Source organism: Manis javanica, chromosome X, assembly GCF_040802235.1.
Source record: "Manis javanica isolate MJ-LG chromosome X, MJ_LKY, whole genome shotgun sequence".
Classification (NCBI taxonomy): domain Eukaryota; kingdom Metazoa; phylum Chordata; class Mammalia; order Pholidota; family Manidae; genus Manis; species Manis javanica.
The window spans coordinates 29,206,123-29,229,901 of NC_133174.1; the positions used below are offsets into that span (position 1 = coordinate 29,206,123).

General features: G+C 38.9%; 1 protein-coding gene across 1 annotated transcript in view; it reads right to left on the reverse strand.

Moving 5' to 3' along the window:
- The window catches only part of LOC140847516 (cilia and flagella-associated protein 47-like), a 92,673-nt gene that overhangs the window by 31,979 nt on the left and 36,915 nt on the right, over nucleotides 1-23,779 (reverse strand). Inside the window, exons 9-10 of the mRNA XM_073228039.1 lie at nucleotides 21,426-21,615; nucleotides 20,494-20,704 (exon numbers count right to left, since the gene is read on the reverse strand). Of these exons, the coding sequence (XP_073084140.1) occupies nucleotides 20,494-20,704; nucleotides 21,426-21,615 (401 nt within the window). The remainder of the gene's footprint in view (nucleotides 1-20,493; nucleotides 20,705-21,425; nucleotides 21,616-23,779) is intronic.

The window sequence follows — 23,779 nt, forward strand, 5'->3', positions numbered from 1 at the left end:
TGTTTGTTCTGAGAGGTAGCATAAAGTCAACATACTAAAGCAAAGTAGAGATAGAAAAAGTTCTGCAAAAGAAAGAAAATGTGTTTCTGGTGAAAACCAAAGTAACAAAAAGTGCTCATATGTATAGAGAAAGATGAGGCTATTCAAAAGGCAGAGAACTCTGACGAGAGTCAGATGGTCATAGTGTAAGTGTCCATCAAAGCACAGGGAAATGGTGCCCTCACCAATAAGTGGATACAGAATCCCAACTGGTCTGGCTGTATATTAATCTATCAGAGTCTGATGTCAGGAAATTTCTGTATCAAAGCACTAGCTTCCCCTGCACTTGATCCTATTTTGATCAAGCAACCTTGAGACAATTTGCCTTCTATCCAAAGAAAGGGGATATACTGATTTGATCATTCAGGGCAAATCTCTGTTTCACTGGACAATTTTTTTCTTATAATATGGTATCAGTCTCCTGTGAGTTGACTTAACAAACACAGTCTTATTACAAGACAAAACCCAACTAAGTAAATTTAAAGATCTAATTGGCTTTATTCAATGATTCATGAATCAGGCAGCATCCCACCCATCCAGCAAAAAGAAGACAGCTATGAGCAACTGTACAAAATGGAAGGTTTTTAAAGGCAGAGTCAGGGGGTAGGACAGGAAGTCATAAACACAACAAAAGTTTATTCATATAAGGTCACCTTGCTTTGAGAAGGGAGTGGGGATTTATCAGGCAGATTACCTTGCAAGTGCTAATCAGGTGATTCCAAAACTGGTTAAAGGTCACATTCCTCAGAGTGGCTGGAACTGCATTTAAGTCTTGACTTGCTGTCCTTGGGGCAAGTGACTCTTTTGGGCCTGTTGTTCCTTTTCTTAACAGTCTTCATGATTTTCAAGTATTTCTATAGTGCCTCTAAACATTTATATGCTACAAAACCAAGGGGCATAGATTGCACTGTGGTTGATTCACCAAGATAAAGATATTTCATGAGACATTTTGGAAACGGGCTGTCTAACTTTCTGCATGGGCAATGAAACATTCCCATTTTACTTTTAGGTTTCTAGAATGTATAGTTATTTTATTTTATATTTTTGTATTTTTTTATTTGTCAGATACACGTAACTAATTCATTAAGACAAAGACACTACCAGCATATTTATTATTACAGTTTTATGCTTTCAGTTCTGTGAAGTCATCCAAATTAATGTATGAAATTAGGCTATTTTTGGCTGAGACCTTTGGACTCCTGCACTTTGGTAAAGCTTTTGCAAACTTCCAAGTTTGAGATTTACTAGTATCTTGAAGGTTCAGGTTGCCTAAGATATTGTCTTTGATATGTAGAAAAGGTCCTAAAAACGGATATGAACTCCGGGAGGAAATCCCAGGGCAAAATACCTTTGAAACTGAAATCAGTCAAAGGAAGAAATAAAGTTTAAGAAACCCTTTATTTCTTACAAGCAGTTGTCCCTTCTCTCTCTTGACCAGACTGCAGCAAAAGAGAGAGAGCTCCACCCAACCTCTCTGGTCCAGATAAGCCCTTACACGCCTGCCTTTGTAATTACCTACTGATATGTAGATGAACCACTTCTCTCCACCCCTTGAAAATACCTATTTATATGAAGATGGACTACTGCTCCTGACCCCTTGGAAATACCTATTGATATGTCGGTGCACTAAAGCCAGGTGAGAGATTCTGGAAATACTACAATTTTACCCACAGGATTGTAAGTCTGGGGGAGGAAATCCTGGGGCAAAATACCTCTAAAAACCAAAATCAGTCAAAGGGAGGAATAAAGTCTAAAATCTGTTTATTGCTTACAAACTGCAGTCTGGGGCCTTTATCTTTCCTGCTCCAGCAGAAGCAAAACCGGCCCTCCCCTCAGCTCTCAGGTACAGATAAGCCCTCCTTGCCTGGGTAATTACCCACTGATATGGAGATGAACTTCTCTCCACCCCTGAGGAATGATGCAAATGCACTAAAGCCATATTTCTTTCCACCTCTGAATGCCTATTGATATGCAGATGTACTAAAGCCAGGTGAGGTATTCTGGAAATATTACAACTTTACCCACAAGGATATGCTTAACTTTTTTGATAGACCACAAATAGTTTCCTCACCCTCCCATGGAGGTAAAACAGAATCAATGTATTGATAAGAATTAATTTATTTCCCCAAGACTCCCATACTATTTATTATAACACTTGATGAATAATAAAGGGCTTATGTAAGTCTTTATTGGTAAAATTATACTTCCCAAGTAATGGAAATTCCTGTAGTCTATACTTCGCAATTGTGATTTTGTGACTTATGAGAAATATATACTGGGTCATTCAGAGGATCAAAATATATTTCTCATATATATTTGGTCTTTGTCCATACCTTGGTTCCTGGCTCATAGCTCCCAACACCTTTGGAATTTCCTGAGTGATAACAGCAAAGGGAGCATCTTTTATCATAATATTTGGTCTTTTGCCCTCAGTTTCCAAAATCACTTAGGAGCCATAAAAGTTAAACGGGTCTTGTTATTCATAACAAGCCTCTTTATACCACTGTTGGGTTTATGATAATAAGGTGATTTTTTGGATGTACCTAAGGATAGGAGCTGGTTGCCAGGGGAACCAGTCATGAATAGAGGATTAGACCTCCAGTAGGGGAGAGGAACTGGGGGTTGAATCAATTGTCAATGGCCAGTGATTTAATAAAAAACAACTATGTAATGAAGCCACCATAAAAATCCGCAAGGATAGGGTTTGGAGAGCTTCCTGGTTTGTGAACCCATGGAAATTTGGGGAGAGTGTTGCACTTGGAGAGGGCATGGAAACATCTTGCTCTTTCCCCATACACTCACCCTATGCATCTCTTCCATCTGGCTCTTCTTGAGTTATATTTGTTTATGATAAATGAGTGATTTAGTAAGTAAAATGTTTCTTTGAGTTCTGTGAACTGCTTTAGCAAATTAATAAAACCCAAGGAGGGGTTTGTAGGAACCTCTGATTTATAGCCAGTCTGTTGAAAGTACAGGTAACAATCTGGCCTTGTGACTGGCATCTGAAGTGGGGCTGTTAGGGAGGGAGTCTTACAGGACTGAAGGCTTAATCTGTGGAATCTGATGCTATCTCCTGGTATATAGTGTCAGAATTGACTTGCTTGGTGGTATGAGGGGAATGTCCTTCCCCCAACTCCACAATGGAATTTGGTGCAAAACCAAAACAAGCAATGCATCAGAGAAATCTTATCTTGTTATTAATACCTATAAACATGGATTCAAACATATTGTCCATATGCTTAAGTTATTACTAAATCAACTTTATAACATTGCTTTTTAATAGAAGTTTCTGTCATGATGGAAATGTTTGAATAGAATACAGCATCACCAACATGGTTGCCTTATCCACATATGATTATTGAGCACCTGAAATATGACTAGTGCAGAAGAACTGAATTTTAGGTCTCATTATTTTAATTCATTTAAGTATAAATAGTCATAGTGGGTAGGAGCTACTGTAATTAGACAGCAGAGTTCTATATAAAGTGCATATAAAGAGTGATAGAGCCTGGACAGGAGTACTTCCTTTTTGAATAAGCCCACCCACCACCGCAGAGAGACCTAGGTTTCATCTTGGGCTACAAGCATTTTCCGGAGGACACATCAGCAAGCCACAAGCCCATCTTTTCCCTGACCCGTCCCCTCAAAAGCCCGCCAAAAACCTGGCCATAAAAAGCCTCTTAGCCTGTAAGAGATGCCTTCTTTGTTCTGCTCACCAGAACAGAGAAGTCCCTCTCAGGTTTAGCAATAAACCTGCTTGACCCTTAAGTTCGCATCCCTTCTTTCCCTTTTACTCTCTAGATCTGTCCGGTTGCCTGGAGGGGAGAGAACTCAAGGGAGGGGCTGGCTTCCCTAGAGGGCAGTCCATCTGCCAGTGACCCCATTGTCCGCAGTTTGGACATGGCTTTGTAGGAGGCCTGGGATTAGGGCAAGCTTTTGCCCAGTGGCCCTGACTGCCACAGCGGAAACAGTTGCTAGGCGGATGTGGAGTGGAGTCTTTTGCAGGCTTCTCAGAGAGACTAGAATTTTATCTATAAATTCACTGATTAAATTAGTTTTAAGAAAAAAAAATCACATTAGAACATGCATTGTAAATAATCGAGTGAAATCCTTATATATGTCAAACTGTCTCATTAATATAATTAAAACTATCTTAGGGTTGAATACTATAAATGCCTTAGTTGTTGTACTCTTTGATTTTGAAAAGACAGTATTTATTAATTCATGTATCAAATACTTTTCAACTATTTCTTACATTAATCATTATGGGGATCTCTGTCCACTAAAATTATGTTTTAAGACTTAAATTATATTTTCTAATCTCCTCATGGTATATAGAATTTTTGTTAGGAATTTAGAAAACAATGTTTTTGTTGATGATTGCCAACTATATTATGTGAGAGGGATTCCAATTATTCAACATAACATTATAAGGAATAATACCTCCCCTCTCCTCAATATCTCTCTATCTCTTTTTCTATATGTGTGTGTGTGTGTATACATATATGTGTACATATGTATATAAAAAATAAAACTTTGATGGCTTTAAAAACTATCTTCTATATGCTAAATGCCAATGTGTGTATTTATATATAAACCTAGGCATTTTCTGCAATTGTTTTGTTTCCATAGGCTTCTAAATAAAAATGTTATGAAAATAAATAGGAAATGTGAGTAGACAGGGGAGGAGAGTAGAAAATTTATGTATTTATTTCCTCTGCTTGTTTTTTCCTCCCAAGAAGATGAAGCAGATATTAGAGAAGGGAAGAAATAAAACAACAGGCTGAACTTGAAAGGTTGGACTGGACCAGCATTTACTGGAGTGAGAGAACTGAGTTGTGTGACACTGAAGCTTCCAGGATATCACTGATTACTTAACTCTAGAATCAACATGTCAACTGGTATGTGTGGGCCACTGACAAAAGGGCAAACCGCTAGATGCAGTGCCTAGATAGGACTGCAGTGGCTTCACGCAACCTTAGTATTTATTTTTCCTATTTTTGCATGGGTACCCAGGATGAGAGTAGAAGATTGTCAGTAGGAATCCCGCATGATCTGGCAAAGTTTTTATGATAAACTCCAAATCCTAAAGGTTCATTATGAATAATCCATAGTTAAAAGTGTCATCCAATAAACCAGTTTACGATGGGCTTGAAAAGAATGAGAAGAGCAAGTCTAACAGGCTGCACATCTCATTAGTACCACTCACTGGAGAGTATTTTAGGGACCAAATAACTCTGAGAAACAGAGTTCAAGTTATACATTTGTATCTATCGAAATGATTGAGTTCTGGTAATATCAGATAACATGATGAGGCATTGTCACTTTTTTATTCTTTTGTTCATGCAACAAATATTTCTGGATCCCATACTAACAGCTGGATGCTGTACCAGATGCTAGGTAAGGATGTCAAAAAAAAGAGACAGATCTTACTTTCATGGAAGTTAAGGTTTAGTGGGGGGTCGTTAAGGAAATAAACACAAAATAAACCTCCAATTAAAAATAGTGGTAAGTCCTCTGAAAGAATATACAAAGATGCAATGGGCGATGATGTCAGGGAGAAAATAGTCATATTAGGGGGCTATGAAAACTGCCATTTCGAGAAAGTGACAATTAGACACAGATCTTAAAGATGAGAAGAGGTTAATCTGGGGAAGAGTAAGAGGTAGGAAACATTCCAAAGAGAAACAACAGCAAGTTAAAAATAAAAGCAAGTCAGATGTATTATCCAGACATTTTACATCATAGAGCATTAGAATTGTTTCAAATAATGGAAGTCAGTAGTTTCTCCAAGAATTGTCAACGTTTACTTTGATTATTAAATCACCATACTAATTTCCTAAAGTAGTCTTCATGAAATCTTTAAAGATGCAGACTTTTTCATTGTAATGTATTGATGGTATCGCTTGTTCAATTTTGAGTTATGAGCATTTAATATTGAAGTCTTTTAATTATATCCTTCTCATTAGATTAGTAGAATGTTTTCCTAGCTACCAGTTCAACAAATTTTACAGATTTTTTATAGTGTTTCATGACCATTTATATAAACTGATTTATAGTAGAAAATCTATCTCATAGAACATTCCTAATTCTCTCTGATTAGCTAGGAAAAAAGAAAATAGGTATTCCAGGCTGGAACTGAGCTGTTCTTTGTAGAGAATCCTTTTGTTTTTTCAAAGAGTTTTTCCTTAGCTGAAATTTCCTTAAAATATATTTTTCTAGTTTCAGGAGATTAAAGCAAAGTCCTCTCTTTGATGCAGGGTAGAGGAGGTGGCACTTTGGCTTTGCACAGCACTTTGTTAACCAGTTTTCTTCAAGTGGCATTTTCTTTTGTTCCTAGGTGGCAGATTTGTAGCAGAGTGGCATCCAGAAATCATTGTAATTGCAGCAGTATTTCATGCAGTTGTTGAAAAGAATTCTCTGTTCAAGGATTTCAAAACACTTCTCTAATGGTAAATTACCTTCACAATATTCCTTTCCGTAAACTGCAAAAATCCTGAAGCCCAGAGAGCCATAGTTTACTGAGTTCTAGTGCTGATTCTCTTAGTCAACATCTTTGTCAGATATCTGCTAAATGCTGACACCCCTTTCCTGAATGCAGTGAAGAGTTTCAAGGGAAATCAAAAAACAAGTTACCTAAAGTTAGTTGTTTGATTTAATGAGAGAGAGAAAAAAACACACAAAGAAATTATGCCTATGTAGAAAACATTTACAGAGCCAATTGTAGATGTTCCCATAGATGCACGTAAGTGTTTAGACTGGCAAAAAGGCAAGGTGAAGAGGTTTCATTGTCTAATTAGGATCATTGGCCTTGGAAGGTTTTTAATAAGTGAGCAGATGATTTGACACTACGAGGTAGGGGTGGCGTTCTGGGCAGATTGAATGGCCTATTTAGCCACATAGAGGCCAAACAGAGCACAGTTTATGAGGGGGTTGGCCTGCAAGATTGCCACATACAGTCAAGAGCTGGATAGTCCAAAATCATGCAGGATAAGAGGCCCTTTGGTTAAGGGAAGTGTTTCTGGCAACAGGAACACTTGGAGTAATTTTAAGGGAAAAGATCAAAATGACACAAAGGTGAAGTCACTAATACACTATGTGTCAGCAATTGGATGATAGAAACGGAAGGAGAAATACAGAGGAAGAAACATCAGTAAGAATTCTTTGGTGACACTGCACATTGGGCAGCAGTGGGAATAGAGAATCAAGTCTTTAGAGGAGAATCTTAGAATCACAGTCATTAAAGAAACTTTGGAGATTATTTGATTCACTCTCACTGTCTATCAAATTCTAACCATGGAAATGAAGTACAGGTTCGTGGACTACTGTATTCATTAGGAGATATTTCCAAGAAACAGAGATAGAAACAGAAACATACAATGGTAATATACAGATTCAGCTGATTATATTTTAATAGAACCAGGCAGAGAGTTGCCAGAAATTCTACCGTGACATAGTTCCCTTTGCCTCTGTCATTTCACTGAGTCCCTCTCTACGGTCTCATCTTATACTCATGGATCACTTGACTGACATTGAGAGCACTGGTCGGAAGCAAAAATCCTTAGAATTCCAACAAAAATGGGAATTTCCATGACAAACTATTTTTAACTCCCCACTACTACAGTATGATTGTATTAACAAATTATTTGCACACTTACTAGCTCAAGCTTTTCTCATAACATACCTTGTATTATTTCATTTGTATAAACCTTAATTTATCATGTATTATTATATGACTTCTAAATGAAAGTCAAGAGTACCTTTGAATAAAAATACATATAAGAAAGTAATAAAAGGGAAAACTACTGTAAGCGAAAGAAAAATCTCATTATATTGTGGTAGATACTCTCTAAAGATGCTCCACAAAAAAATCACACCTCCTAGTATTCGTGTGTTTTCGTTGTCCCCTTTCCTAGAATCAAAGGTGATTTAGTGAATTGCTTTGGCCAATCAAATGCAGTGGAAGTGATGCTGCCTAAGCTGTGAAGCTCTCAGAAAAAAACTTGTGGCCACCCCCAGTTTCCTTGGGATATTTGCTCTGGGTGAAGCCAGCAGTCCTGTCAGAAATTCCACCATCCTATGACCACCGTATCATGAGGAAGCCTATATTAAGAAGTGTGTCTGTTTTTGTTTTTCAGATGATGGTGTTCACAGTTCAAAAGCTGGGTAGTTTTGTGAAATCCATAGCTGTGCTGGACCGCCCCCATGTGTATTACTGAAATGGAATTTGTTAATCTGGTAAGAGCCCATGAAATGTTCATAGAACCTGTCCTATTTTCAAACAGAACTTTTGTCATACACTTAACTTAGATACCTTAAAAAATCCATATGAAATGAGCATATTAGGAGAAATTATTTAAGTCATATTTTTTAAATGTTTTCAATTTATTTCAACTAAAAAAAAAGAAGCACAAAAAGGAAAACAGGGGGCGGAGCCAAGATGGCGGCATGAGTAGAGCAGTGGAAATCTCCTCCCAAAAACACATAGAGCTATGAAAATATAACAAAGAAAAATCTTCCTAAAATAGAGACCACAGGACACAGGACAACATCCAGACCACATCCACACCTGCAAGAACCCAGCGCCTTGTGAAGGGGGTAAGATACAAGCCCCAGCCCGGCGGGACCCGAGCGCCCCTCCCCCCGGCTCCCGGCGGGTGGAGAGAAACCGGAGCGGTTTTTTTTTTTTTTTTTTTTTTGGCGAGCGCTTTTTGGAAGCCTTAGAGGGACGGGCCCCCGTTGCTGGGGAGGCAGGGTGGCGGGACCGGTGAGGAGGTGCCTGGGAACGGCGCCGGAGGACAAAGAATATCCCGTGTTTCTCCCTGCGAGACCTGGGGGCGGGTGCCTGAGACCGGTGCCTGAGGACGGAGCTGGTCGCGCGTTTTTCCCCTTTTTTCTTTTTTTTTCTCTTTTTGGCGAGCGCTTTTTGGAAGCCTTGAAGGGACGGGGACCCCAGTGCTAGGGAGGCACGGTGGCGGGACTGGTGAGCGGGTGGCTGGGACCGGCGCCTGAGGACAAAGAATATCCCCCGTTTTTCCCTGCGGGACCGGTGGGCGGGTGCCTGAGACCGGCACTTGAGGGCAGAGGAAATCGCGTGTTTTTCCCCTTTTTTTTTTCTCTTTTCTGCGAGTGCTTTTTGGAAGCCTAAAAGGGACAGGGACCCCGGTGCTAGGGAGGCAGGGCGGCGGGACTGGTGAGCGGGTGCCTGGGACCGGCACCTGAGGACAAAGAATATCCCGCATTTTTCCCTGTGGGACCGGTGGGTGGGTGCCTGAGACCAGCACCTGAGGACGGAAGAAATCGCGCGTTTTTCCCCTTTTTTTTCTCTCTTTTTGCCGAGTGCTTTTTGGAAGCCTTGAAGGGACAGGGACCCCGGTGCTAGGGAGGCAGGGCGGCGGGACTGGTGAGCGGGTGCGTGGGACCAGTGCCTGAGGACAAAGAATATTGAGCGTTCCTTCCCTGTGGGACCGGTGGGTGGGTGCTTTTTGGAAGCCTTGAAAGGACAGGGACCCTGGTGCTAGGGAGACAGGGCAGCAGGACCAGTGAGCGGGTGCCTGGGACCGGCACCTGAGGACAAAAAAAAAAAAAAAAAAAAATCGCTTGTTTTTTCCTTTTTTTTTCCTTTTTTTTTTTCTCTTTGTTTCTGTTCCCTCTCTCATTGTTGCTGCTGTTGTTTTGGTTTGGAGAGTGCTTTTTGGAAATCTTAAAGGGGCAGGACAGGTCAATTAGACCAGAAGCAGGGAATCTGGGGATCTCTGGGCACTCTAACCCCCTGGGCAGCAGGGAGCACAGAGGCCCCTTACGGAGATAAATAGTCTCCTGGCTGCTCCCCCTCCAACGGGGCTCCACCATTTTGGAGGAACAGCCCCAGCCAGGCCAAGCCCACAGCAACAGCGGAGATAAACCCCAAAGCAACTGGGCAGGAAGCAGAAGCCCTGTCTGCGCACAGCTGCCCAGCACAAGCCACTAGAGGTCGCTATTCTCCCAGGAAAAGGCTACAAACCAACAAGAAGGGAAGCTCTTCCAGTGGTCACGTGTACCAGCTCTGCAAACTATCTTTCTCACCATGAAAAGGCAAAACTACAGGCAGACAAAGATCACAGAGACAACACCTGAGAAGGAGACAGACCTAACTAGTCTTCCTGAAAAAGAATTCAAAATAAAAATCATGAACATGCTGACAGAGATGCAGAGAAAAATGCAAGAGCAATGGGATGAGATGCAGAGAAAAATGCAAGAGCAGTGGGATGAAGTCCGGAAGGAGATCACAGATGTCAGGAAAGAGATCACAGAAGTGAAACAATCCCTGGAAGGATTTATAAGCAGAATGGATAAGATGCAAGAGGCCATTGAAGGAATAGAAGCCAGAGAACAGGAACGTATAGAAGCTGACATAGAGAGAGATAAAAGGATCTCCAGGAATGAAACAACACTAAGAGAAATATGTGACCAATACAAAAGGAAAAACATTCGTATTATAGGGATACCAGAAGAGGAAGAAAGAGGAAAAGGGATAGAAAGGGTCTTTGAAGAAATAATTGCTGAAAACTTCCCCAAACTGGGGGAGGAAATAATCGAACAGACCATGGAATTATACAGAACCCCCAACAGAAAGGATCCAAGGAGGACAACACCAAGACACATAATAATTAAAATGGCAAGGATCAAGGACAAGGAAAGAGTTTTAAAGGCAGCTAGAGAGAAAAAGGTCACCTATAAAGGAAAACCAATCAGGCTAACATCAGACTTCTCAACAGAAACCCTACAGGCCAGAAGAGAATGGCATGATATACTTAATGCAATGAAACAGAAGGGCCTTGAACCAAGGATACTGTATCCAGCACGACTATCATTTAAATATGATGGTGGGATCAAACAATTCCCAGACAAGCAAAAGCTGAGGGAATTTGCTTCCCACAAACCACCTCTACAGGGCATCCTACAGGGACTGCTCTAGATGGGAGCACCCCTAAAAAGAGCACAGAACAAAACACACAACATATGAAGAATGGAGGAGGAGGAATAAGAAGGGAGAGAAGAAAAGACTCTCCAGACAGTGTATATAACAGCTCAATAAGCGAGCTAAGTTAGGCAGTAAGATACTAAAGAAGCTAACCTTGAACCTTTGGTAACCACGAATCTAAAGCCTGCAATGGCAATAAGTACATATCTTTCAATAGTCACCCTAAATGTAAATGGACTTAATGCACCAATCAAAAGACATAGAGTAATAGAATGGATAAAAAAGCAAGACCCATCTATATGCTGCTTACAAGAAACTCACCTTAAACCCAAAGATAAGCATAGACTAAAAGTCAAGGGATGGAAAAACATATTTCAGGCAAACAACAGTGAGAAGAAAGCAGGGGTTGCAGTACTAATATCAGACAAAATAGACTTCAAAACAAAGAAAGTAACAAGAGATAAAGAAGGCCACTACATAATGATAAAGGGCTTAGTCCAACAAGAGGATATAACCATTCTAAATATATATGCACCCAATACAGGAGCACCAGCATATGTGAAGCAAATACTAACAGAACTAAAGAGGGAAATAGACTGCAATGCATTCATTGTAGGAGACTTCAACACACCACTCACCCCAAAGGATAGATCCACCGGGCAGAAAATAAGTAAAGACACACAGGCACTGAACAACACACTAGAACAGATGGACCTAATAGACATCTATAGAACTTTACATCCAAAAGCAACAGGATATACATTCTTCTCAAGTGCACATGGAACATTCTCCAGAATAGACCACATACTAGCTCACAAAAAGAGCCTCAGTAAATTCCACAATATTGAAATTCTACCAACCAATTTTTCAGACCACAAAGGTATGAAAGTAGAAATAAATTCTACAAAGAAAACAAAAAGGCTCACAAACACATGGAGGCTTAACAACATGCTACTAAATAATCAATGGATCAATGAACAAATCAAAATAGAGATCAAGGAATATATAGAAACAAATGACAACAACAACACTAAGCCCCAACTTCTGTGGGATGCAGCGAAAGCAGTCTTAAGAGGAAAGTATATAGCAATCCAGGCACACTTGAAGAAGGAAGAACAATCCCAAATGAATAGTCTAACATCACAACTATTAAAACTGGAAAAAGAAGAACAAATGAGGCCTAAGGTCAGCAGAAGGAGGGACATAATAAAGATCAGAGAAGAAATAAACAAAATTGAGAAGAATAAAACAATAGCAAAAATCAACGAAACCAAGAGCTGGTTCTTTGAGAAAATAAACAAAATAGATAAGCCTCTAGCCCAACTTATTAAGAGAAAAAGAGAGTCAACACAAATCAACATAATCAGAAATGAGAATGGAAAAATCACGACAGACTCCACAGAAATACAAAGAATTATTAAAGACTACTATGAAAACCTATATGCCAACAAGCTGGAAAACCTAGAAGAAATGGACAACTTCCTAGAAAAATACAACCTCCCAAGACTGACCAAGGAAGAAACACAAAAGTTAAACAAACCAATTACAAGCAAAGAAATTGAAACAGTAATCAAAAAACTACCCAAGAACAAAACCCCGGGGCCGGACGGATTTACCTCGGAATTTTATCAGACACACAGAGAAGACATAATACCCATTCTCCTTAAAGTGTTCCACAAAATAGAAGAAGAGGGAATACTCCCAAACTCATTCTATGAAGCCAACATCACCCTAATACCAAAACCAGGAAAAGACCCAACCAAAAAAGAAAATTACAGACCAATATCCCTGATGAATGTAGATGCAAAAATACTCAATAAAATATTAGCAAACAGAATTCAACAGTATATCAAAAGGATCATACACCATGACCAAGTGGGGTTCATCCCAGGGATGCAAGGATGGTACAACATTCGAAAATCCATCAACATCATCCACCACATCAACAAAAAGAAAGACAAAAACCACATGATCATCTCCATAGATGCTGAAAAAGCATTTGACAAAATTCAACATCCATTCATGATAAAAACTCTCAGCAAAATGGGAATAGAGGGCAAGTACCTCAACATAATAAAGGCCATATATGATAAACCCACAGCCAGCATTATACTGAACAGCGAGAAGCTGAAAGCATTTCCACTGAGATCGGGAACCAGACAGGGATGCCCACTCTCCCCACTGTTATTTAACATAGTACTGGAGGTCCTAGCCACGGCAATCAGACAAAACAAAGAAATACAAGGAATCCAGATTGGTAAAGAAGAAGTTAAACTGTCACTATTTGCAGATGATATGATACTGTACATAAAAAACCCTAAAGACTCCACTCCAAAACTACTAGAACTGATATCGGAATACAGCAAAGTTGCAGGATACAAAATCAACACACAGAAATCTGTAGCTTTCCTATACACTAACAACGAATCAATAGAAAGAGAAATCAGGAAAACAATTCCATTCACCATTGCATCAAAAAGAATAAAATACCTAGGAATAAACCTAACCAAGGAAGTGAAAGACTTATACTCTGAAAACTACAAGTCACTCTTAAGAGAAATTAAAGGGGACACTAATAAATGGAAACTCATCCCATGCTCATGGCTAGGAAGAATTAATATCGTCAAAATGGCCATCCTGCCCAAAGCAATATACAGATTTGATGCAATCCCTCTCAAATTACCAGCAACATTCTTCAATGAATTGGAACAAATAATTCAAAAATTCATATGGAAACACCAAAGACCCCGAATAGCCAAAGCAATCCTGAAAAAGAAGAATAAAGTAGGGGGGATCTCACTCCCCAACTTCAAGCTCTACTACAAAGCCATAGTAATCAAGACAATTTGGTACTGGCACAAGAACAGAGCCACAGACCAGTGGAACAGATTAGAGACCCCAGAAATTAACCCAAACATATATGGTCAATTAATATTTGATAAAGGAGCCATGGACATACAATGGCCAAATGACAGTCTCTTCAACAGATGGTGCTGGCAAAACTGGACAGCTACATGTAGGAGAATGAAACTGGACCATTGTCTAACCCCATATACAAAGGTACACTCAAAATGGATCAAAGACCTGAATGTAAGTCACGAAACCATTAAACTCTTGGAAAAAAACATAGGCAAAAACCTCTTAGATATAAACATGAGTGATCTCTTCTTGAACATATCTCCCCGGGCAAGGAAAACAACAGCAAAAATGAGCAAGTGGGACTACATTAAGCTGAAAAGCTTCTGTACAGCGAAAGACACCATCAATAGAACAAAAAGGAACCCTACAGTATGGGAGAATATATTTGAAAATGACAGATCTGATAAAGGCTTGACGTCCAGAATATATAAAGAGCTCACACGCCTCAACAAACAAAAAACAAATAACCCAATTAAAAAATGGGCAGAGGAACTGAACAGACAGTTCTCCAAAAAAGAAATACAGATGGCCAAGAGACACATGAAAAGATGCTCCACATCGCTAATTATCAGAGAAATGCAAATTAAAACTACAATGAGGTATCACCTCACACCAGTAAGGATAGCTGCCATCCAAAAGACAAACAACAACAAATGTTGGCGAGGCTGTGGAGAAAGGGGAACCCTCCTACACTGCTGGTGGGAATGTAAATTAGTTCAACCATTGTGGAAAGCAGTATGGAGGTGCATCAAAATGCTCAAAACAGACCTACCATTTGAACCAGGAATTCCACTCCTAGGAATTTACCCTAAGAACGCAGCAATCAAGTTTGAGAAAGACAGATGCACTCCTATGTTTATCGCAGCACTATTTACAATAGCCAAGAATTGGAAGCAACCTAAATGTCCATCTGTAGATGAATGGATAAAGAAGATGTGGTACATATACACAATGGAATACTACTCAGCCATAAGAAGTGGAAAAATCCAACCATTTGCAGCAACATGGATGGAGCTGGAGAGTATTATGCTCAGTGAAATAAGCCAAGCGGAGAAAGAGAAATACCAAATGATTTCACTCATCTGAGGAGTATAGGAACAAAGGAAAAACTGAAGGAACAAAACAGCAGCAGAATTACAGAACCCAAAAATGGACTAACAGGTACCAAAGGGAAAGGAACTGGGGAGGATGGGTGGGCAGGGAGGGATAAGGGGGGGGAAGAAGAAGGGGGGTATTAAGATTAGCATGCATGGGGGGGAGGGAGAAAGGGGAGGGTGGGCTGCACAACACAGAGTGGACAAGTAGTGACTCTACCACATTTTGCTAAGCTGATGGACAGTAACCGTAATGTGGTTGTTAGGGGGGACCTGATATAGGGGAGAGCATAGTAAACATAGTATTCTTCAGGTAAGTGTAGATTAAAAATTTAAAAAAAAAAAAGAAAGAAAGAAAGAAAAGGGGGATTACTCCTTAACAGGATAAAACTATTGGTAAATCAAAGATCAACGCATGCTTTAAATATCCTTAATGTTGATCACTTAAAGGGTGTCAGATGATCAGCTATGGAGGTACTCTTTTCTGATGATATTCCTTTCTCTTAATTAAAAAAAAAAAAAAAGCAGTTACTGTGTGCTGACCTCCAATGAGTTCTTCACAGTGGTATAGAGGGCATGTCAAAGTGTGGGCAAAGGGTCTGTTTGTTTCTACGCAGAAGATCAAGGCCTAGCTTGGATACCCAGAAAATGAACTAAGATACGATATGAGGAGGAGCTTCCGGCATCAGCACTCTCTGGAGGACTCGTGCCGGGGGATGATCATCAAAAAGCTTCCACAGGGATCCGGACGATGCTGCGGTTGTGGCTGCATCCAGCCCACCGTCTCCTGGACTTGCCATAAGAAGGAGGAGGGAGATGTCTAGGCTGGCATGTGCATACAGTGAGACAACGAATTTGACTGGATCTGTACTGTTGGAACTCAACCAGGAGTTGGGAGGGGTGCAAGTTGTAGCACCCCAAAATCTCATGACTATAGACTATCTATGGTTAAAAGAACATATGGGATGTGAACAGATCCCAGAAATGGGCTGCTTTAATTTGTCTGATGGTTCAAGTACAGTTGGACAATATCCATCATATCATAGATAAATTTTCACAAATGCCTAGGGTGCCTAAATGGTTTTCTTGGCTTCACTGGAGATGGCTGGTAATTATAGATTTGCTTTGTTTATGTCACCGTATTCCTATTATGTTAATATGTGTGTGCAAATTAGTTAGTAGTTTAAAACCTATACATACTTAAGGTACTATACAAGAAGATATGTCAAAGAAATAATCAATCCTCCCAAGTTTCCTTCATATGCTACATCTATAGCTTTTCTTCTTCCTTCCTAATTACAAACCTTAAATAGAATTCGTGCCTCATATCGAATTTACCGAGTATCATAATTCCTCCAGGTGGTAAAGATACCTCGAGACAAGTGCTGGGCATAGAAGCCACAGGGCATAAATCTGCAAAGAAGTAAAAAGCTAACCTTTGCAAACAATATGGCTTCTCTCTCACTTACCAACTTTACATTTCCCTGTATGGCCCCGGAAGATGACTGGTTAGCCAGAGACGGGTAAGATTCCTCAAGGGAGGAACAACCTAAGACAGGCACAGTCGCAGGGGGGCCATCAGGTGAGAATTTGGGGATCAACAGAGGTGAGGCTCAGAACCTCACCCCCCCTGCTTTGAGAGAAATCTTCTGCATCCGTGGATGTCTTGCTGCCCTTGTCTAGCCTGGATTAATACTTAGTCCATAGGCACACACTTGATCATCTGATCATCTATATTTGCCTTCTTACAGCACTAAACTATGTTTTCTACCTTTATCTTGCATCTACCTACCACTTCAGCATTTTATTAAAAATAAAAATAATAATAATAATAGGAGAAATGTGGGATCAACATATAAATCAAGTACAAAAATCAAATGAATATTCATATTTGACCTGATGGTTTATAGGTCATATTGCATGATCAAAACCGAAAGTTTCTGTGATGAATGCCCTTGTACTGTTCACCATGTAAGAATTTATTCACTCTGTAAGAATTCGTTCACCATGTAAGAACTTGTTCGTTATGCTTCAGAAGATTGGAGACTGACGAGAATTAGGCTTGAGATGGATTAATGATTGTACATTGAGCATTGACCCCCCTATACTGAATTTTATTGTTGTTAACAACCATTTGATCAATAAATATGAGAGATGCCCTCTCAAAAAAAAAAAAAAAACAAAAAAAAAAAAAAAAAGGAAAACAGTTCACCCATTTCTCACCCTCGCCAGCCCCTGCCTCTTGCAGCCACCAGTCTGTTCTCTGTATCTATGAGCTTGAGCGCACCTCTGCATTCCCTGTGTCTCAGGTGGGATGGCAGAAGACTGGGGATAGTGGGGGCAGGGTGTGAAACATGACTTCTGTAGGTACAGTGACACGCAGATGGCAGTAGTACAGGAAGGAGGTACAGTGACACGCAGATGGCAGTAGTAGAGGAAGGAGAATGGCGTTTCTAATTTATAATCACAAACCTGGTTCCTCTGAGTTCGGAACCGCTGGCACTGACAATATTGAAACAGATTATAGTTATCACATCTTCCAAATAACATGATACTTTTCAAAAGACCCTTTGGTACAATTTGCTTATTGAGTTGGTAGTGTTTTCAAATTGGATACAATTAAAATTGAAGATTTCCACAATTAGATATCTTACCTAAATTAATATTATTGTGTGTTTTAGGCCTCAGAACTAATCCTCAGAGAGGGAACTCATGGTTATCTTCTGAGAGATGATATGGTGAAAAATATTTCCTGCTACTGCAGATTGAATTGCCATTGACTACATTAAACTCTTTACAGAAAAAAAACACAATCTTTATTGACTCTGACCCAGTAAGAGCAGGAACTGATGAAGGTTCCAGCTCAAAAATGTAATGAATTGAATTGTTCCTCCTTGGAAAAGGTGTGAACTGGCCATGAAGTGATAAAGTTAACCTGTTATTTTTCTTCCATCTGAGGCAGCCGTCCTTATCCAGTAACTTTCAAGCAGGAGACACCCTGAGTTAACTTTAGATTTTTAAACCCTTCCTGAGTCAGATTCCTACATGGCTGCTTTATTATCCAGTTAAAAGTTATAATTATCCAGAATATCAGTCATATCAATATACAAATGCTAAAGCCTCTTACAAAATTGCAAATTTAACAAATATTTATTGAGTATCTCTGATGTCCCTGGAGCATTCTAGATACTGAGCAACAGTGATAAATAATACAAATTAGACCCCTATTTGTGTGGAGCTAACATTCTAGGGAAAGCAAACAAAATGATTGAAATGAGATATTTCATGGGAAATTCGTTCTGTTGTCCTGGATTTTCAAATGGTCACAAACCTGAGAACTATAGATAATTCTACCTATGTGTTATGAAAGGCATTGTTATGTCATTTATTTAGGACTGGTCAAATATATTATTTAGGGTATGTGTAGCTGCTAAACAAATTCCAGATTTTCAATGGCTTAACACAATGAAAATCTGCAATAATTTTAGCAGTCTGGTTCATTTGTTCCTGGTTAGTGGACAGAGCCAACATGCTGTGATCCAGGGAGCCAGGCTCTTTACATCTTGTGGTTCTATCACCCTTCAGGGAGTCATACATTTCTGCATATAGCTGGGGAGAGGGAAGAGGATTTCCACTAGTTTTTTAAGTACCTTAGCATAGAGGCAACAGACATTTCCACTCATGTACCATTGGAGAGAACTACGCATAAGGTTATGCCTGCCTGGATGCAACGGGTCTGGGAAATGTATGGTTGCACAGTCACTGTCCAGTGACATCTTCATTGTATGAAGAGGTTGCACAGATTTTTGGTGGACAGTTTGATGTTTCTGCCCCATTAACGGAGGTAAGAAACCTTTAGCCTATCACCTATTTGCAGCCAATGTATGGGATGGCTAGAGACTGATCATCATATTATTTCACAATACTCCATCTGATGATGAGGGTCATTAAAATAGTATAATGACTTTGCACCCCTCTTGGAATAAATACCAAACTCTTAATATATCCTAGAAGGTCCTCCCGATTTCACCCACATAAAATCTTGTTATCATTCTCCTTACTCTCCAAACTCTAGTCACAAGGACCGTTTCTGAGTTCCTCCTAGGAAGGAGTGTTCTTCCTGACTCTGCCCCACTTTCCCCTGCTCCCTACTACTTTTTTTCTATTATTCATTCTTTAGAGGTCAGTTCCTCAAATAAGCCTTTCCTAACTCTCCAGCTTATGTCAGTGTATCCTGCTGTATGCTCTCATGCCAGCTGGCACTTTTTGCAATTTATCACTGCTATAATTAAATGATTACAATTATAATTAAGTTAATCATTATGTTTAATATGTTTCCCTTGGTAGTATGCAAACTCCCCTAATGTAGGGTCATGTCTATTCAGCTGGTTTGCTTGATTTTTACACTTCTGTGGTTTATGGTATTTGTCAAATAAAAAAGAGATGTGGATGGAATCTAGAAAATAAAATAATAAACTATATAAAAGAGATAGACTGTATAAAAACCCAGAATTTTCCAGTTGTGGAAAACAAAGCAATTATGGTCCAAAAATCAAATGGTATTGCAAGAAAATGGCTGTAAAGTTAAATGAGCTTAAAGCCTCACCAGAGGTAAAAGACAAACAGAGAAAGCGAAGAGACATTATCAAGTTTAGACAGCCCAGGTAGAGAAACAAGCAGGCAGACCCATTTCAGACCGTATTGTACTGTTAAGAGAAAATAAAAACAAATCCAAAAATATTGTTTCTAAAATTTTAAGGAAAGCTAGCTCATTGCCATGATATGAAAGCATCCTGGAAATATCATATACAGTATTGACAAACCTCTCAGTTTCTGATGTAATGGCCCAGATAAAGATCTGTCAGGATGCCTGGGTTTCTTCTCACTAAGCACAGGTAAGATAGTTATTTCTTTGGTAAGATTCACTAAGCTCAAATTGAGTTTTTCATCACTTTTGATCCTAATTGGGGAGGTTTTAGTTCAGTTTGGGGAAGGTTATAGGAAATGTGACTTGGAGGGGATCAAATGATGATGAAGACGATGACGAAGATGATGATGACAATGATGACATCATGGACAAGGATGATTAGCTTTTTTGCACAATTTTAAAGTCTTCTTTATAAGTCTTAAATTCAAACTCTCAGCCATAATAAACATGACTACTCTGAAGACTTGATACATTTCCAAAAGTGATTATTTTTAGTATTATTCTATACTTGTCAATAGCAAATTTTAAGAATCATCTGGTAAACTATTCACTTCCTGGCAAGTACAGCAGAGGTGATCAGTGGTTAGATAAAGCAAATACAGTACCACCCAACAACTATCTCCTCCAATGCAAAAAGAAAAAGAAAGAAAAGAAAAAGCTTATTACTATTATTATCATTATTATTACAATCATTAGTTTGTTACAATGGGAACTGGTAAGTCATCTGCATATCATTGTGGCCATTTTGTCTTTTTAATATAGCATGATACCTGAAATGTCTATTCTGCTCTCCAGACCTGATACTTGCAGTTCGGTCATTGGGAAAGGCTATCAGCGCATCCTTCGACTCTTCACTTGAGCGATGATCGTGAATGCGTGTAAGGGTTGACTGCAGCATTGCGACAGGTGCACAGTCCTTGTATGTTGTCAAGTCTTTGGCCACAAACTGTCCAGCAGGATTACTGACCAAAGGGGATATACCTTTCATAAAATTGGATATTAAGTTTAAATGTCATTTTTTAGTTTTAGCTTTCCAAATAATATCTATCAATTAATTAATACACTAATCATAGGTTCTAACTTAAAGCTGTCTCTAAACAAAAACATATTCAGAAAATATGAATAATTCAGTTTATAAGTAGACCTATATAAACCAATTTAACAAAATAATGCATGCATAAAAAATAAAACATAGAACTGAAAGGATTGGGTTGGCCCATAGGAAACACATTTTTATAGGTTAAAGAGAAATGAGTATCAGCAATTTCATATGGATCAATATATAAAAGATAATTGAGGATTAGATGAAATAGCAGCAAGAAAATCCATGGAATTGTCAAAACCAATTTATATTACAGACAAACAAAAATGTAGAATAAAATATAAAAACCTTTAAAATATTTAATAAATGTTATAGATTACTAAACCAGTACTATTTAAAATGTAATCCTCAAAAAGGCAGCATCACCACCTACAGGGAACATGCAAATCTTTGGGCTTCAACAGAGACCTACTTAGTAATCAATGCTGGGATGCAGGCCAGCAATACCTATCTAAACAGGCCTTCTGGTGATTTTGATTCATGCAAAAGCTAGAAACCACAAGATTAGACCACATTTGATATATATAGCTAAACAATTAGTATATTAAGATAATTCTACACTAATTTTTTTTAAAAAGGTTAGTGTACACATTAGCTTACCAGGATTAATTTTCATCACAATTTCCTTGGTGAAAGGTTTACAGATACTGTTGAAATCTAAATATACTCGGTGAAAAGGTTTCAGTGATAAAGACTGCAAATTTTCATCTAATACTGGGCCAATAATTTCTATAAACTGCTTCACTTTAAAGACTCCAACTTGATGTGGAACGAATGAACATATCACATTCTGAAAAAAAAAAAGAAAAGTAATCTACTGCCATAGCCTGAATGTTTGTGGGACCCTAAATCTCTTATGTTTAAACCTAGTGCCCAAAGTTTTGTAATTAGGAGATAGGTCCTTTGGGAGGTGATTAGGTTATGGGATTAGTGCTCTCATAAAAGAGGCCCCACAGAGCTCCGTTGGTCCTTTCACCATGTGTGAAGACAAGGAGAAGTGTGCAACCAAGAAGGCCCTCATCTGACCATGCTGGCACCCTGATCTGGGATGTCCAGCCTCCCGAGCTATGAAAGCTAAATTTCTGTTCTTTATAAACTATGCAGTCTACAGTATTTTGTTATAGCAGCCCAAACGGATCAAGACCGTATTGTACTGTTAAGAAAAAATAAAAACAAATCCAAAAATATTGTTTCTAAAATTTTAAGGAAAGCTAGCTCATTGCCATGATATGAAAGCATCCTGGAAATATCATATATAGTATTGACAAACCTTTAAGATACATATTATTGCAAAATTATTTAAGAAAAATCTAAGAACAATGGTGCTGAAGCACTTGCAGAGTGGCAGATTGAGGACCTCTACAAAGCTACTCCTCCACAAACAGAAAGAGACCACTGGAATAACTGATGAAATCAACTTTGCAGATATTTTAAAACTACCCAAAACCTTGCAAAAATCCAAGGAGTACTTAAGAAAAAATGGCTGAATCTCTGAAAGGATGACAGGCTTTGTGACACTTTTACTTGCTGTAATCCCATCCTCCTATTCCCAGGTTTGCACTCTCTTTAAAAAACGACAGCCTTGCAACCATGGTAGCTGTGAAAACTATTATCCTAGCAGCCATGGAGGGAGAAGAATGGCTTTGGAGCTCTCCAAAATCCCCATCCCCAGAGAACTGTCCCTATATGTCCTATCTGGGAGCTAGCTAAAAAGCCGATTACATGAGCATGTCTTTAACTGACCTGATTCAGAACTCATTCTGTATGAACAGCTGTCTCCCCAGGGTTCTGCCACCCACTAAAAAAGTATCTGGCAATTGTAAAACATCACAACCTGAAGTAGGATTACCATTTAAGGCTAGTAAGAGGAGGGAGGGAGAGACGAACGAATGAACAAACCAGAAAATATTCAGAGGGGTATTTAAAAGCTGTCACATATTCCTGGGAATCTAGATTACCACACACATGTGCAGGACAGTTTATATACCCACGGAAGATTTGACAAAGCAATAATTTCTTTTCTCTGGCTGACTTTGAGACTCTGTACAAAAAGGAACTGAAGACCAGACAGAGTTGTAAACTACCTGACAGAACACTAAAGACATGCTTCACCCAATACACTTAAACAGAGGCTCTCAGCAAAGGCTGTGAGACTTACTGACTCAACAAATTTAAGAGAATCTCTGCCCAGTCATTAGCTGTTCACTAAATTAACTGAGCAGACACTTGATTGGCTGCACACAACAAAGAAAAACAACCTTTACAGAATTAGCCTGAACAATCACTAAATTAAAAAAAAAAAAACAAGAAACACCAATGACAATAAATCCTGGCAGCTACCTGATTTCCAGAGCTGCCAAATTATATCACTTAAAATGCCCAGTTTTCAACAAAAAATTAGGGGACACTCAAAGAAATATAAAAGTATGGCAAATATACAGGAAAGATGCAGTAAAAAGAAACTGTGCCTGAGGAAACACAAATGTTGGACTTAACAAAGATGATAAGTTGATTATTATAAATATGTTCAAAGGCTAAAGGAAAACATGTCTAAGAATTAAAGGAAGACACCAAAAACAAAGGCAACAAAACTAAACATAAATAACTGGGGCCACATCAAATTAAAATGCTTCTACAGAGAAAGGAAACCTCAACAAAATGAAAAGGCAACCTACAGAATGGGAAAAAATATTTGCAAATAATATATATGATAAGGAGCTAATACCCAAAATATATAAAGGACTCATACAACTCAAAGCAAAAAAAAATAAAAATAAAAATCCAATTAAAAACTGGGCAGAGGACCTGAATGGACATTTCTCCAAATAAGACATACAGATGGCCAACAGACATACGAAAAATGCTCAACACAAGCAACCATCAAGGAAAATACGAATCAAAACCAAAACGACATAACACCTCACACTTGTTAGAATGGCTATTATCAAAATGAA